At 43.2% G+C, this 15,497-nt stretch overlaps 1 protein-coding gene across 3 annotated transcripts in view; it reads left to right on the top strand.

Moving 5' to 3' along the window:
• The window catches only part of CCDC92 (coiled-coil domain containing 92), a 69,203-nt gene extending 54,047 nt beyond the window's left edge, over positions 1 to 15,156 (top strand). For 2 of the 3 annotated variants that reach the window (XM_014960754.1, XM_014960762.1), the window contains 3 exons: positions 13,027 to 13,173; positions 13,574 to 13,615; positions 14,275 to 15,156. In XM_014960754.1, the coding sequence (XP_014816240.1) occupies positions 13,044 to 13,173; positions 13,574 to 13,615; positions 14,275 to 15,050 (948 nt within the window). In that variant the 5' untranslated portion in view covers positions 13,027 to 13,043 and the 3' untranslated portion in view covers positions 15,051 to 15,156. Of the gene's footprint in view, positions 1 to 5,584; positions 5,703 to 13,026; positions 13,174 to 13,573; positions 13,616 to 14,274 lie in introns of those variants that run through there. The other variant, XM_014960771.1, reaches the window with a different exon arrangement.
• The last annotated feature ends 341 nt before the right edge of the window (positions 15,157 to 15,497 follow it).

Here is a 15,497-nt window from a genome sequence, read left to right as displayed (position 1 = left end):
GCGCGGCCGGGCCCGCCCGCTGTGGTGCGGCGGGGAGCCACCGCCGGGTGTGGGGTGGGCTGCGGCTGCCGGTCCCGGGGTGCGCTGGCGCCGGACCAAATGCCTCCTTTTCTCCCTTCAGAGCATAAAAGGCACCTTTTTGTGGTCGCTAGAGCTGCGGTGGAGAAAAGGTGTGACCCCGCAGCTCGCTTTACCCCTGATCTTCCTGGTGCTGCGGGCTCGGGGACAAGGACGTTTGTTTCGTTTCTGGTTGCGAAGGTGTCCGGGCTGAGGGGAGCCGCCCGCCCGCCCTGCCCAGCCTCCCGCCGACCGGCTCAGGGGGCTCCGGTGGGGCCGCTGGCTCCCACCCACACCCGCTGGGGCGATGCTTTACATCGCATCCTCCTTCACCTGCACAGTCTCCTTTTGTATGGTACATTTTCACTTTAGAAAGTGACAAGAGTGTCGTTATCATGGGTAACGCAGGGCCTGCAAAGGGAAGATGGATGGATGGGTGCATACGTGGATGGACGGATTGTGTACATTTTGGAGTAGGTAGGGAGTAATCTTCATTTGAATCGAGGAGAGTGTCTGTCGCTTGTGGACGTGGTAGCAAAGAAGTGCAGGGCGTCCTCAGACATGGAGATTGTTCCAGCCGCATAGATGCTGTTTCCCTACGCAGGGCACGGGGTGGGACAGCAGGGAGGAAGGAGGGGCCCTTCCCACCACGGACAAGAGTGGTATGCTTCCTTGAGTGACAAGAGTTTGCCTTATTAAATTGTGTAAAGGTGAGACAATGAAGGTAAATAAAAACACAGAAGCTGAGGCAGCCCTGGGGATGGAATTGTCCGTTTTGATCTGCATTGCAGGTGCATAAGTAGCATCCAGGGTGCTTGTTGGCTTTGCCTAGATGGTAAGATGCTTAAGCATAAAAAGCTTTACTGACGCTTTTGCAATATAAATTATGCTCCTTAATTAAAGAAAAAAAAAGACAAATGGATATGACTGTAAATACAGTGCCTTTTTTCCATGTAACTTGCTCATTAGTGAATGTAATTCTGTAGTGCTTTATTATGACAACCTCTGGGAGAGGCTAGATTAAATACAGTTTTATGCTCGTAAACTGCACAATGCTTTTTGGTTTGATTATTTAAAACAAATGCTTTATAAACAGATAATGGAAGACTTGTAATATCATTAATTTTTCAAACTTTTGGTTATACTGAGGTTCCAGCAGTCATATTTAGTGAAACAACATAGATCAAGAGGTCATGACAGAGGAAAGTATCAGCTGCTTAAGTAGACAAAAGGAATATTGGCTAAACTGATGCATAGCTATTTGTTTTCATCCTATTACCATACTTCTGCTTAGTATATCTGTAAAGTTTCCTCCCCTATCCCCTTAGAAAAGATGAAGGCCTCGTGACCAATCTAAATGCTGTAAGTAGTTTTCAGTCCAGTAGTTGTTGCAAATTCTGAAATAGCAATCTTATTTCATTCCTTAAAGTTATTTCCTTTACTTCAGATTTCAGATATAATTGCATACTTTCAGAGCTTTCAGATGATTTTTTTTAAATGTGTTTTGTAATTAGAGTTACAAAAATCATCTGTTTCACTGTGTGCCATAACTCAGGAGGCTGTAGGTATTAAGGACAATATATTTGCTCATCCAGATCTACTGTGTTAGTGAATCCTTTAACAGCAGTAGACAGAAGAAAATCTTCCCACTGCTATTCCAGAACGTGGGCCATAATGTAAAGCTTAATATTTCTTGAAATTATAAACAGTGTAGCAGAGGGAATACAGTTGTAATAAACTAGTTTGCAAGTTTACTTTTGTTGCTGTGTCAGAATCTCATTTCTAGGTGTCTCATTACTTTTCTATGCTTTAAAAAAATCATGTGTTAAAGTAGCATAACTTTGAAGGGTTCCTTTTATATCCACAGGATTCACAATGTATTTTAATACTTGTGTAAACGGAATACTATTATGGAATTAATCTCTTTAGTCAAGTTATGTTTAACCTAATTTTTCATAGTCAAGTTTAAGAAAAAATGTAGTAAATTGTAGATTACTTTGTAGAGAGAACAGACACCTTCATCTTTCTGACACCATTTATAATGCTTAAGAGGTTTTTTTTTCCTGACAAGTGACACTTTCTGTATATATATGTGTATCTGTATAAATATGTGTGTGTCTGTTAGTAACAGTGGTGGGTTTTGGTTAGCAGTGATTTACTGAGAAATCAGTGTGTCAGCTTAATGTTGATGCTTTAGGGAAAATACTTAAATGTGTTCTGACTAGACAAGTGCATAGCTTTTCCTACTGCTGGTTTAAAAAGCAAAGCCACTGATGAAGAAAGGAAAAAATCTGAGGGTTTTGCAGTTGAAAAAAGATAGTTGCGTGAAAGGTCGCTGGTTTGGCTTTCTGCAGCCTTTCGTGTCTGCTGCAGCACACAATAAAACATTGTGAAACGTTGAAAAGCGTAGATGCCTGTGTGCCTTATTGCAGCTTCCACACTGTTGTTATTGATAGGAGTATGCCACAATAAGCTAGTGGTGTGTAACCATAACCGGTATTGTCCGAACGGCCTCTGGCAGAGCTCCTGGCCCTGGGAATGCTGGTGCTGAGTGCCCAGGGCCGGGTGGAGCTGAAGCAGGGAGGGTGCCCTTTGTTCAGGAAGAAATGTTATCGCTAGAGCTCTGGTTTCCTTTGCATCTGCAGCGTGCCCAAACAAACTCTCCGCTCCTTTCTTGCGTACTAAGCTAATGCAATGTCTGAAAAAGCAAATGAAGAGAATGAATAGTGCCTTTAGTAGAGCCAAGTTTGAACGTTAGCCCCCTGGTCGCTACCTGCCGTACCTCACCTCTGATTCCTTCACTTGTTTGGGGTGACCTGGTGTCCTTTATATATTTGGCTGTGTTATCTTCAACAAATGTGTGCCTGATTAGTCTCTGTGCTCATTTCTAAGTGATATAAAAATTGCCTTCCTCTAAACAAGGATGTCCAGCAGGGTGATAACGGGTGTTAATCAGTATCTCCGTGTGATCAGTGAATAATTTTCTCTAATAATGTTACATGGTTATATATCAGGTCTTTTCTCCTGGTGATGTTAAAGAGCATGGTACTATAAATGGGAGCAACATGTTTAATTACTACTAGAAGTGAGAGGCATGACAAAATATTGCTGAAAATAATGTCCTCAGAGTGTATCAGAACTTCTGCAAGCTGTTCGTTTGGTTTTTTTTCAAATAATCCTGGAAAAAAATCATTTTCTTTGGATCACTGTTTCTTTCCTGCTATTGAGGCGCATGTTTATTCTCACTTCACTCCTAGAAAACCTTTGGTTTCTACTTAAAATGTTAAAATAGTTGCTGCTTGTTGGTCTTAATTATTTGGGTGAGAGACAGCATTTAAGATCAATGTTATTTAAAGCATTGCTTGACTGAAGGCTGTAAAATTTCATGGCTTCTCCCTAAACAGAATGAGAGCTGCCTCCAGAAAGGCTGAAAACACGGCAGGGAACAGTAGCTCCCTGTAATCTGAGTCAGTGCCTGGAGGGAGGGACAAAAGGTGCAGCGTATGGCATCCCTGTGAAACAGAGGTGTGAACTTAGGAACTGTCCATCTGTGTGGAAAAAATCGTGTGAATTATGTCATTAGCAGCAGGTTTCCTTTGTCATAAAAGTATGTGTGCTTGTTTGCTTTCCATTCTTCTCAAAAGCTTGATTTAAGCTGCGTACAGTTTTATTGTCTCAATTCGAGATACCTGGGTTATGTAAGTAAGAGTATAAAGCACCTCTGTTTGAAATTCTTTGTCCTGACATCCTATTTACTTTAAAAAAAAATAATAAATCTTTTACTTGCTTAAGAGAGGACTTAGACATAGGTCATCACCACCACTAGACATCCTTCATCAGCAGATCTCAAAACCTTTACTTTAGCAAAGCAGAGACCAATTTTGTGTTTGATCGTAGTTGCTGTTCTAAAATAATAAAATCAATGGCTTATGAAAGAGCATCACAGAATGCATTAGAGAAAAGCATACTCCTCAGCCTGTTAAACTTGCCTGAAAAATAATTGTGCTATTCTGTAGAGCTGCTGTTTCAGTAGCTGTTCTCTGTAAATGGATCTCTCCTAGGAGGACAGATTTATTTAGCTTGCTGTCTTTTGATGTATTTCAGAAATATTCCAAGCAAGCTCTGAAAAATCATAATTTCTGCAGTTCTTGCAGTAGGAGCTCAAGCTCAGGTGAGTGCCCAGAGCTGGCACTGCTGCAGGAAGCAATTCTGTCTGTAGCACCCTCCCACCCTGGTTACTGATTGATTTATTTTTTTTAAGATTTTTAATTTTTTTTTCACCTTCCCCGTGAGCCACTCAAGTGCCTGCAGGGCTGCATGGTGAACCTGTCACCTGAAAAATAGCCAGTGGAAAAACGGGTTTGTTTTCAGCTGGACCAGTTCCCTGACCTGGTTCACCAGGAAGGTGATTTCAGAGCATTTCAGAAATGCAACAGTAAATACTTGCTTGGTATCTGCAAGTGGAACTGGTGAGACAAAGACACAGCTTGGCTGGATGGCTAAATAGTTGCATGGCTGTGTGGTGGCAGGTTATTTGGTGCTTCTGTGAAACTAGTGTAGTAATTTTTTTGATTTGTGTTTCAGCAAGCCTTTAGGACTGGCAAATTTTGAAAATGACACAAATACATTTTCTTTGAGTTCTTGTGCAATTCACGTGTTACTGATCATGGAGAATAAAATTAAAAGAGGACATGAAGTGTTCATAAGTGAATATTTGATATCTTAAAAAAAAAAAAAAGAAAAACTTTTACTTTAGCATAGCATTCTTTCTAAGCTTAAATTTGTAGTTATACTTAACATCCTTGTACAAAAACCTCCCACAGCCCACCTTACTGCCTTTATTCCTGCTTCAGCTTTAACTGAAGCTGAAGAACTTTCTTAATGGCACTGGAAGAAATAGAATCGGGTCGTTTATATGTGTAACATTGATATTGTGCTAGTCCGGGGGAATTGAATATTAAGTTTTCTTGTCATTCCCCTTCTGACAAAAGAGATTGTCTTTACTAGAAAAACTAACGGTTCTTCACAACGTAACAACTGACTAGTTGTGATTGGGTGCAATTTGTGTTCTGTGGCTTTGATGGAGGTTATATTAAAATAACATACTATTTTATCCTCAGAATGGAGGGGTGAATACAATAGAAAGGCCATTCATTAGGAACATGTGCTAAAAAGCAGAAGAGAACCAATCTGTTTCTCGTCTTACTCATAAGGGCTTTTACTGTCCCTTTAAAAAAGTAAAAATTACATGGATTTCGTCATTATTAAAGGGATTATTTTGAAGTAATTGTTGTTATTTAGAGGATACCGTCTTTGTTTCCCTAAAGTGAATTATGCTCAAATTCGGTCATTTCCAGTGTTTTCGGCCAGAGTAAGCTTTTTCTTCATGTCACCTGTACAGCCATGGCATTGGATACCCTGGTACTGGTCAGAATAATTGTGTCTGTATAAAATGCCACTGCAGGACCATTGGATTTGATTCTCTAATAGTCTTTGTCATGGTAGTGATCTTAACATCTGATTACTTTTCTTCTTCTTCCATTGCGACAGCTCTGGGTTTCTGTGGTCTCAAGGACGGAGAAAACTCCACGTGAATTATTCCTGTCAGTCCTCATGACTTCAGGCAGACAGTCGGGCACTGACACGTAAGCAGTCAGCGATTTCTGTGCCAAGTACCAGCTTGTTCGTTTAGAGCATCTAGCAGAATTAAATCACTGCTACCAGGAGTGTGTCCACTCTGTTATTCTTCCTGCTGCCATACCACTTGCAGTTAGAATAACAAAAAGATATTTTCTTACTAAAATACTAAACCCTGTGCTTCCTCAGGGACATTCAGAGATTAACGGTAAGAGTCTGCAAAGTCTCTGATCAGAAAATTGCAAGGAAGCCAGGCAGAGAAACAACTGAGTGAAATAGCATTGAAAAGTGTTAGAAATAGAAAAGGAGCTGAGAAAGCAAAATCATATCCTTCCTCTGGGAGGAGAGTGGCGCGTTTCCTTTTTCCCTTCAGTTTGTCTCCAGGAAAGAACTACTAATTTTGCTTGGCTTAAAACACACAAACGAATATGGAAACAAGTTATTGGGACAATACTTAGATGTCAGTGTTGTTGTACTTTAACGCAGAGGCAGACAATCGGAGGCGGTTGTGCGGGCCTAGCACATAGTCTGAAAAACATGACCTCAAGAAATATTGAGCCAGTTAAAGTGGTTTGATCTAATGCACAGATGAACGAGGGACGACCATAAATCTGAAACTGTGTCATAGGCTGTTATTAAACTGTGTTATTGCTGCATCTACATTAGTAGAAGTATAATGGTACCAGGTTGGGGGGTGGTCCGACTTAAAAGCAAATGTCCAAGCAGAAAGATAGCAAAGCCCTCAGTTGGCTGGGGAGAGGGCAGGGTTTCCTTTATTATGTCCTTCAAAATGAGCTGAACAAACACTTTTGGGATGGCACATGTCTCTGGAGATGGAGAGCTGATCTAAGCGAAGACCAGCTAAGTGTCTGTCAGTTGGGCGTTTTATCATTAGAGCTACATTATTTAGAAATGTTTGGTCAGTTCAGTGACAGTCTTTAAAACACAGACTGGCTAAAACTTTGAAGGTTCTTACGAGAAGAATCCAGTGTCCTTAATTAGTTCTTCAAATTGTATTTTGTCTAGCATAGAAAAAGCATTTTGGCAGCTCTTGTCACATTTTGAGAGGGCACTGGCTAGATACCAGTTGAGAGGAAAAGGCCTGCCTGCCCATCCATGTTTCAAGAAGGTTTGGATGTGTGTTGGCAGGGAGCTAAAGCAGCTTCTCAGGTGATAGTCACCCCATCCCTGTCAAAGGAGGTTATTCTGTTTTGTTTAGTGGGTACCAAACAGGAATGAAAATGTTAAATGACTTTGGTTGTTTGGGCTTCATTCCAGTAGCTTTCTTTGGACTGTGTCTAAGCCATAGATTAGCATCTCCCTCCTCTTATCTTGCAGCGGGGTATAGAGATGCTCTGATTTTGTGCAAAGGCACCTAATACACAGCCAGATGCTTATTGCCTTGAGGGATTTTGAACTCTATCCAAACACTTAAGATCAGAAAAGGCCTAGAGCCTGCACATCATCTGCAAGACAAGATTTATCTGTGAAAACGTTAGCAATTGTTTGTGGTGAGCATGTGATGGAGTTGCATTTTGGAAGCTCTTGTTTAATATTTTTTATTTTCAATTTAAGGTATTTTTTTGGTTCCCTCTAAGGGAACACGCACTCGTAAAAGAGGACTGAAGGCTCAATCTTTGAGCTGTCTCCAGATCTACATTTCTAGCTATATGTAGAAACATTCTGTGACGTTGGTGATCCTGAGAAGTGCGAAACGTCGCGTGTTCAGGGGTGGGTGCCGCAGACCATCCGTGTGGGGCTTGTGTAACCGACGGGTTCGGCGCTGCCGGTGCTCGGTGCCAGTCTCCCTGCCAAAGAGGAGGTGTGTTACCATTGCAGAGCTGAACACTGCAGTGCCCCTCTTCATGTTTTGTCATCCTTATCAAATGACATGTGCATTGCACAGCTCCTTTTGTATAAGAACATAACAAACTTTTTTTTTTAAGTTGCTTTGGGGAGGAGAGGGAAGGGAGAAAAGCCATGGTGACATAACTGTTCTGTGGTGTATGCAGTTACAGCTTTCTTCCCAGCATTGGCTTGATTTATCTGATGAAATTCAGCCAGGGATGGGTTGCTTTGAGAGCTGTCCCACCGATTTCCATGGTGAGAGAGTGAAGATTTGCTCATCTGGGCTATTAAGGGCTTGGCTGACCTCTGCGTTTGCTATTTCGCTTGTGCTTTTTGATCATAGCCTTGTTCTTGGCTGCACGTTCGTTCTTGTTCCAGAGAACAGGAGATGAAATCAGCTTAGTGCAATCCCAGAACTGCTTTATAGGGTTTCCTCTTTGAAACCCCAATGGGAGATGTACCTGAATAGATTATTTTTTTTTCTTTGTTTGTCTTTAGACTGACCGCTCCCAAGACCATGTTTTCTGTAAAACCTCAGCTGCCTGTGAGAGCAGCTGTTGGGTGTGATTTGCGGCTGAGTGCGACACACCAACAAACAGCAGGTTAAGAATTGTTAGGGAACTTGGAGTAGCTGTAAATCCCACTAACCAAACTCCCTGGAACTCAGTCAAAGCATCTGCATAGCAAAGCGGCAGGAAAATGTTCACTGATTTGTATTAAAAGAAACTATTAATTCTTTTTTAGTATACTTGTTTCTTTTTCATTACATCTTCTAAGTCCATCCCATTTTAAAAAAACTTTCTGACTGAGATTGCATGGGTCAGTAGGTCTCGCTTGCATTGTATCCTATGAGCTGCTGTCAAATTCGAGACTGAGATTAAATAAAATGTTTTATGTAGTTTTCATACCACAGTGGCTTTCGCTAATGGTGAGAATGCAGAATTAAAGGGTTCCTGTTAGTTTATAACAGGTTTTTCAAGTTTCAATGCGTGGTTTAACTTTGTGACAGTTGTCAATGTTTCTGGCTTTAAGAATTAATTTATATTTTTGCCTGGTGTCCTTTGATCTTTACACAACCTGCATAAACAAGGCAGTTGATCAGTTGTAAGATGTTATGAAATGTACAAAATATGCAAACTGGCTCTAAGTGGGTAAAACAGAAATTAACGCCTTTAGTGTTTTAATAATCCAATTGTTCAAGCATTTAATAATTATTCAAAACTGCTTTAGTGTTTTAATAATCCAATTGTTCAAGTATTTAATAATTATTCAAAACTGTATGCAAGCTGTATGCAGATCACTCCCAGGCATAAATGAGCATATTTTCCTGCTGCTTTAAATTTAAATACATGATTTAGGTGGATTTTTTTAAGGGTGTAGTCTTACCTAATTGTTATAGTTTGAACAACTTTTAGCGCCAAGTCTCTGTTGAAGCAAGTAATGTCCCCTCTTGCCCTGTCCTGCAGAAGCACCGTGGATGTGAGCATCCAGGACTGTCTGCTTCTCTAAAGGGACAGGTTCTGTCCCTTTACAAAATACCCGTGGTGTCTCCAGGCTCTTTAAGGTAATCTTTATTCAGGTGTCTGGAGAGACTTCTCTTATCTGGGCCAAAAGCAGAACAATGGTCATGCTGAGAGGGTTTTTCCCTCCTTTTAACCCCAGGTATCTGATCTTCAGAAATGGTCTGTTTGGTGAACTTCCCCAACACCAAATGAATTGGCTCGGTTGTTGGCCTAACTTACTATAGACCCTATCCATATTTTCAATCTTTTTGTGTCAAATTGAGTTGTATTAGCTCTAGGGGCATAAAACAATTTGATATTATTCTAGAAAGATAAATATTTTCTCCGAGTGAGGAAGAGGAGCACGGGAAGGTTGCAGAAGGCTTGTGGGAAAGTCAGCCCTCTGATACTTTATTCTCAGAGGGCTGCACCTAAAATTCATACTGAGCTGATTTAATTGCTCTCGCTGATTAACTTACCCGTGCTGCAGGGGAGATGATGCTCTGGTGCAGGTAATGTTATTTTCTTCCCAAGCCTATAAAAGTAGCCTACCTCTGCTTATTGTTTGTTTCTTCAGAGAAGGTAATTGCAGTGTGATCTTTAAGATGGAAGAGATCAAGGTGGAAAAACAATGGAGGGGGTTAATAGTGACCGCCTTGTTTTGCTTTTTCTAACATTTAGAAACCGGCTTTTTAAGACCACATTTATTTGCAAGGACTGAGCTATGAACACTGTTTCTGAAGTCTTTTTCTGTTCAGATGGTAGTTACGGGCATAAAGCCACCCTTAGTAACCATTGTCAGAGTTAAGGCTTTGGGATATTACGTGTAGGCTGTTCTTTCCCTTAGCACTGTCAGAGCTTAAGAGTTTCTTTTGGAAAATACATTTCTTGATTAAAAAATCCCTCCTGAGCCCTGGTGTGCCATCGGCCTGAGCTCCAGCGTCGGTGGGGGGCATGGGCTCTGCAGGATTTATTCTGCTGTCATATTCGGTCGTTAAGAGTATGATCACTTAAGAAATTGGATGAATCAGTGAGGCTTCTGTCTGTCTGAAGTCAGCTTTGCCAGCAAGATGATGGCGCTTTGAAAATGTAACACAGCTAAAATATCATTAATCCTTAGAAGTATAATGGTGCCCACAGTGACTGCTACGGACCGTGTAGTCCCCCTTAGGGTCCGCTCTGAGGCAGTGGGAGGAGGGGGGTACCACCGTGGGAGTCTCCCCGGGTCCCGGGGCCTCTGCTCCCTCTGCAGAAACCACTCACGGCTCAGATAAGCTGCTCTTTGGAAGTCGTAGGGGAAAAGCCTGTACACACAACTCGGTTTAACTCATTTCTTATTTAGCCAACCCAGAAACCTCTTTTCAGAATATTTTTGGTCATAATTTTTGCTTGTTTGCTAGTGATGGTGATTGCGAAATGAGCGGTTCCACTCACCAAAGCACAGGCTGGCACCGTTACCCTCATTCTTCTTGAGCACTGAATTTAATCTTTGATCTCTGTTACAAAGTAACCAAAAGCTCTGTGTTGCCCCTTGCACGGAAGTGGATTCTTTCAAAGGCTTTTACCCCTTCACTTTATTAATTTTTTTTACAAATACATGCTTCTCTGAGGATAAGTCCATTGATGATGATGTCAGGTAAGGTCACACATGAAATCAGGAAGGCTCTCTGTGTGCATTTATTTGTCCCCCTCCTCTCCCCCCAGCTGTTTTACCAAGGCGCAGGAGCAGAGTCTGCTGTTCTTTGTGAGAGTAAAAAGTATAAAATTGAATGCAGGGCTGGGTTATATTTAGGAGCGACGAAAGTGTGTTGCTTTCTCTGAGTATATGTTCTACCAATTCTAAACTTGTAGAACCAATTTTTGTCATAAACCTATATAGCAAAAAGAGCCCAATGGAGAACACTTGAGATGACAAGACGAACCTTGTGAGGCAGCCACGGGGCAGAATTAAGGTCTATCTTAAGCATAGCATGAGGGCCCGTAATTACAGCCGTGGTTGTAATGCCGTTGCAGATGGTTGTCTGGGCAACGGGAGTCCTGATTCTTTACTTATCTTTGTAACCTAAATACTATAATTGTTTTTACACAACTACAGAGATAACTGAATTTACTACTGTAATGACAAAGCTAATGCTCCTCCTGCACCAGCAGCGTTTAACCCAGGCTCGTAACCGCTTCATCAGCCTCCCGCCTCCGGGGCTGGGTTACCTGGTGGCAGGAGAGGCTGCTGTGGCTCCCAGCCCCAACAGGCCAGATGCTCAGCTGTGCACGGGGACAAACCTTCCTTCTCGCTCCTGGGGTGAGTTCCCTGTCCCCCAGAAACCATTTCTCCCACTAGGGCTTGTGTAATTCCCACCCAGTGTGTGCTACTGCCTGGCACTGCAGTGTCCCCGGGAGCCTGGCTCTCTAGCATTTGTCTGTGCACCCCTTTTTGTGCTGTCACTGTGCTCCTCAGCTGCCTGAGAAGAAGGCTGGCTTCCCAGAGCTTTCAGAAAGCTTCCCAAGTATCACAGCTTTTTTTGCTAAAGTGTAGTAATGTGGAGTTTTTAAGGACATATATTTCTAGAAAGTTCTTCTCGTGTAGACCCAGCAGCCTCTCTAAACTCACCATGGATGGAGCAGCACCACGCGCCCTGGCTGTAGCAGCAGGTTCTCTGTGTGCAGAGAGGGGTAACGATCACACAGCGAAATTCAAGAACTACCAAAAGCACATCTGAGTGATTTTGTGCTTTGAGGCTGCAGGAGGATTGCATGCTGTCACTGTTGCTTTTTCTCATTAGTATACTTATTTTAGAGTTGAAATTTCACTAGGAAACAGGACAATAAACAAAATTGTGTCGTGACAGAACTTGGTGGCTAGATATCACTGGGACCTGGTGAGTCCTCTGTGCTTCTCTGGATGCTCCTCCAGGTGCTCCTTTAAATGTCACAGAAGAGAGACCTGGGCACAGCGTGTGCTTCTCCTCAGGAAAGCATCTGGCTGTGCCTGGTGCGAGGAGCTATTTTTACCTCTCTACCAGGGAATTCATTTGGGAGTCTGTATCCAGCTCCACCAGACAGCTGTGTCCCGGGCGTTTGGCCTGCGGGTACACGGAAAGCCATTGCTGCCTCATCAGGAGCAGCGGTAACACTGTCAGTGCAGGGCTCTTCAGGGGTGCTGCTCAGCACCGGATGGTGAACCAGCTCCATCTTCGTTTGAGTCCCAGCACTGCTGCTGCCAAGGCCTGGTTTTATAAGGCTGTTGGCAAGGAAAACCCAGCAGTGTTAACAGTTTTCCATGTACTCATAACCCGAGCAAGAAAAATCAGTTTGTTTTCCATTTAAATGAAACATTGTCCTTGTCAATTGTCTGTTCCATGTCCTTGGGCCCAGTGGAGCCATTCTCCAGCGCCGTGGGGCCTGCAGCAGGTACGGGATCCTGCTCTGGGGCTGAGGAGACACAGCAGCAGCCAGAGCTGCTCTCCTGCGGGTCCCAGCGAGCACACCTCATCCACAGTGGTGCTGCTGGGCCCGGCTGTGTGTCACACTCCCTGTGTCACATTTCTCTTTGGAGATGGCACATTCCAGTGCTTTCTTCCTTGTTCTTGTCCAGGGACGTTACAAACTCCTGTACCCCTGGAGGTAGGCAGAAAACCCCCAACAAGACAGAGGGACACACTGGCCCATTTCTCAGAACTCCGCTTTTGTCTTGTAACAGGATTAGTGACTTAGTCTGTCTGAAATTAATCCTTTAAATGTGTTAACTCCAAACAAATGAGTTCCCTACGCTGCTCTGGCCTAGAGTATAATTAGGCTTTCTATGAACTTAGAGCACTTCTAAATGAAATAGTTGTGAAACAGAAAAACTTCTTGTGGCCTTTGATTGCGTATCGATTCATTAATAGTAGCATTCAGCTGTTCCTGCTGATCCTGGCTGTAGAGTGAGGATCTCTGGATGTGCGCGATAACCGACTGCTACAATTCTACCTGTGTTCACTGACAGGGTGACCGCGGGTCAGGATGGCAACGTCAAACCTGGAGAACCAGCTGCAGAGCGCCCAGAAGAATCTGTTGTTTCTCCAGCGAGAACATGCCAACACACTGAAAGGCCTGCACGCGGAGATCCGGCGCCTGCAGCAGCACTGCACAGGTAGCCGGGGGAGGGTGTCGCTGCCAGTTCTGTGCTTAATTATTTTCCCAGGAATGGAGTAGCCCCTTCCCAGTTCAGCAGTGAGACCTCGGCAGCAAAGCCCACCACCGGGGTATATTCAGGGTGATCAGCACAGGTCTCAGGGCACAACTGCATGATCATTAAGCAAAGATTTTTCTTTCTTGTTTTTAATTTAAAAAAAAGCAATGTCTCACCTGATAGTTCCAGTTGTTTCACACATTTGGTAACTTGCCATGGACCTCCTATTGTTGCTTTGGGTGGGGGGAAGAGGTATATTTTTATTGTTTTATTGAAGTATGTCATTGTAAACATGCTGACCAGGTGGGGTCTGGGGTAGATGATGTTGTTCTAACAAAAAATAAACAACTTTTTTCCTCAGATTTAACCTATGAGCTGACTGTAAAGAGTTCAGACTTGTCAGGTAAGGAACACAAAGCATTTTTCTTTTCGTGTTAAGCTTCCTCAGCTTTTTCAATGTTTGTGTTTTCTCCATTACCAGTAGGTGAGAATACCCTGCACTTGAGATGTTGACTTTGTAAATTCAAAAGGTACAGGAGTAGTTTTCTCCTTTCCAGACTTGGTGTTATTTATGAAGTAAATGTCACAAGTTCTTAACAAGGTCACACAGGAAGGAGCCAGGAATAGAGCACAGAACTGCTGACTCCTCTCTCTTACCAAGCAATCGGTTCCCTGCCTGTTCTATAGGAACAGGGAACATGAATTTTAGGGGCAGAAGAGTGAAAGTATTATTAAAACTTAGCTGGTACTGTAATCACACCACAGAGCTTTTATTTATCTAAATAGATATGCTAGATCCCAGTTATTTTAGATATATTCTGTTATCAACAGGTGAAGCACAGGAATAAAATATTCCGTGGAAGTAACCTCCTGGATCAGGGATAGTGTGGGACAGGACGGGTGTTGCTGATGAGAGAGAACACGGGCAAATTTAGCAAATCAATGGAGCAACTTTGCACGTGCTCAGCATTATTTCTTGATATTGCAAAGGAACCCTATTGCACTGTTTTAATTAGGGGCTATTGTTAACTTGGAACACTTGTGCTTTTCCTGTTCTTGTAGGAAATGGTAGTTCAAGAAGTGACGAACTCAAAAGAAAGTGTGAAGATCTCGAAGCTCAGCTGAAAGTCAAAGAGGCTGAAAATAATGAATTATTGAAAGAACTTGAACAAAAGAATGCGATGATAATGGTGCTGGAAAACACTATTAAAGAAAGAGAAAAGAAGTATTTGGAAGAGTTGAAAATGAAAAGCCATAAGCTCAATATGTTGTCAAGTGAACTAGAGCAGAGAGCGAGCACTATCGCTTATTTAACTTCTCAGCTGCACGCTACTAAGAAGAAGCTGATGAGTTCCAGTGGGACTTCGGAGGGGACCCCTTCTGGCAGTCCCGTCCTGTCCAACTACAAGCCGTCCCCTCCCAAAGATAAACTGCCGGAGACTCCCCGGCGCAGGATGAAGAAGAGTCTGTCGACACCACTCAACCCCGAGTTTGAAGAGGCCTACAGAATAGGATCGGAGAGCCGGAAGCTGCTGCTGAGGGAGCCTGTGGATGCCATGCCTGATCCCACTCCCTTTCTGCTGGCCAGGGAAACGGCAGAGGTACATCTCATTAAGGAGAGGCCGTTAGTTATCCCACCTATCGCTTCAGATCGTGCGTCCGGCGAATCGCACAGCCCGGCCCGAGAGAAGCCCCACAAGGCGCACATCGGGGTGGCCCATCGCATCCACCACGTCGCCCCGTCCCAGCCGCAGCCAGAGGTGGAAACGCTGGCGGTGGATCAGGTCCATGGAAGCAAAGTGGTCAGAAAGCACTCAGGGACAGACAGAACTGTTTGAGTAAAATCACTGAAATGCTCTACTCTGTTGCTGTTTATGCACTGTGATCCTGTAGGATAAATAGCACCTGCAGTAAAGTTTCTTTTGATGCCCCATGCATGCCAAACTTCTTCCAGATACATCATTAATAGATTATGCTCCTCTAATGAAACCTAATATGACTGTGTTCATATGGCAAGGTATATAACTACTAAATGCTGTGGCCAAATCAGGGGTACCTGACTGCTTGCTTCTGAGCACTGCTCCATTTATTGTAACTACACGTGTGGACAAAGGCACGGGCTGCAGGCTGCGTTATTAATCCATATTAGTGAAAACAAACTTAACTATAAACCTGCAGCGACATGTATTGGCTGTTAGCGTTTGAAGTACCAGTGGTTCTTTTGTCTTCACTGTGTACGTAAGCACTTCATACACAAACCCTACGCCTTTCTCACAGCAGCGTTG

Source organism: Calidris pugnax, unplaced genomic scaffold (assembly GCF_001431845.1).
Source record: "Calidris pugnax isolate Ruff unplaced genomic scaffold, ASM143184v1 scaffold32, whole genome shotgun sequence".
In the NCBI taxonomy this organism is placed as follows: domain Eukaryota; kingdom Metazoa; phylum Chordata; class Aves; order Charadriiformes; family Scolopacidae; genus Calidris; species Calidris pugnax.
This window is presented reverse-complemented; position numbering and strand designations above follow the sequence as displayed.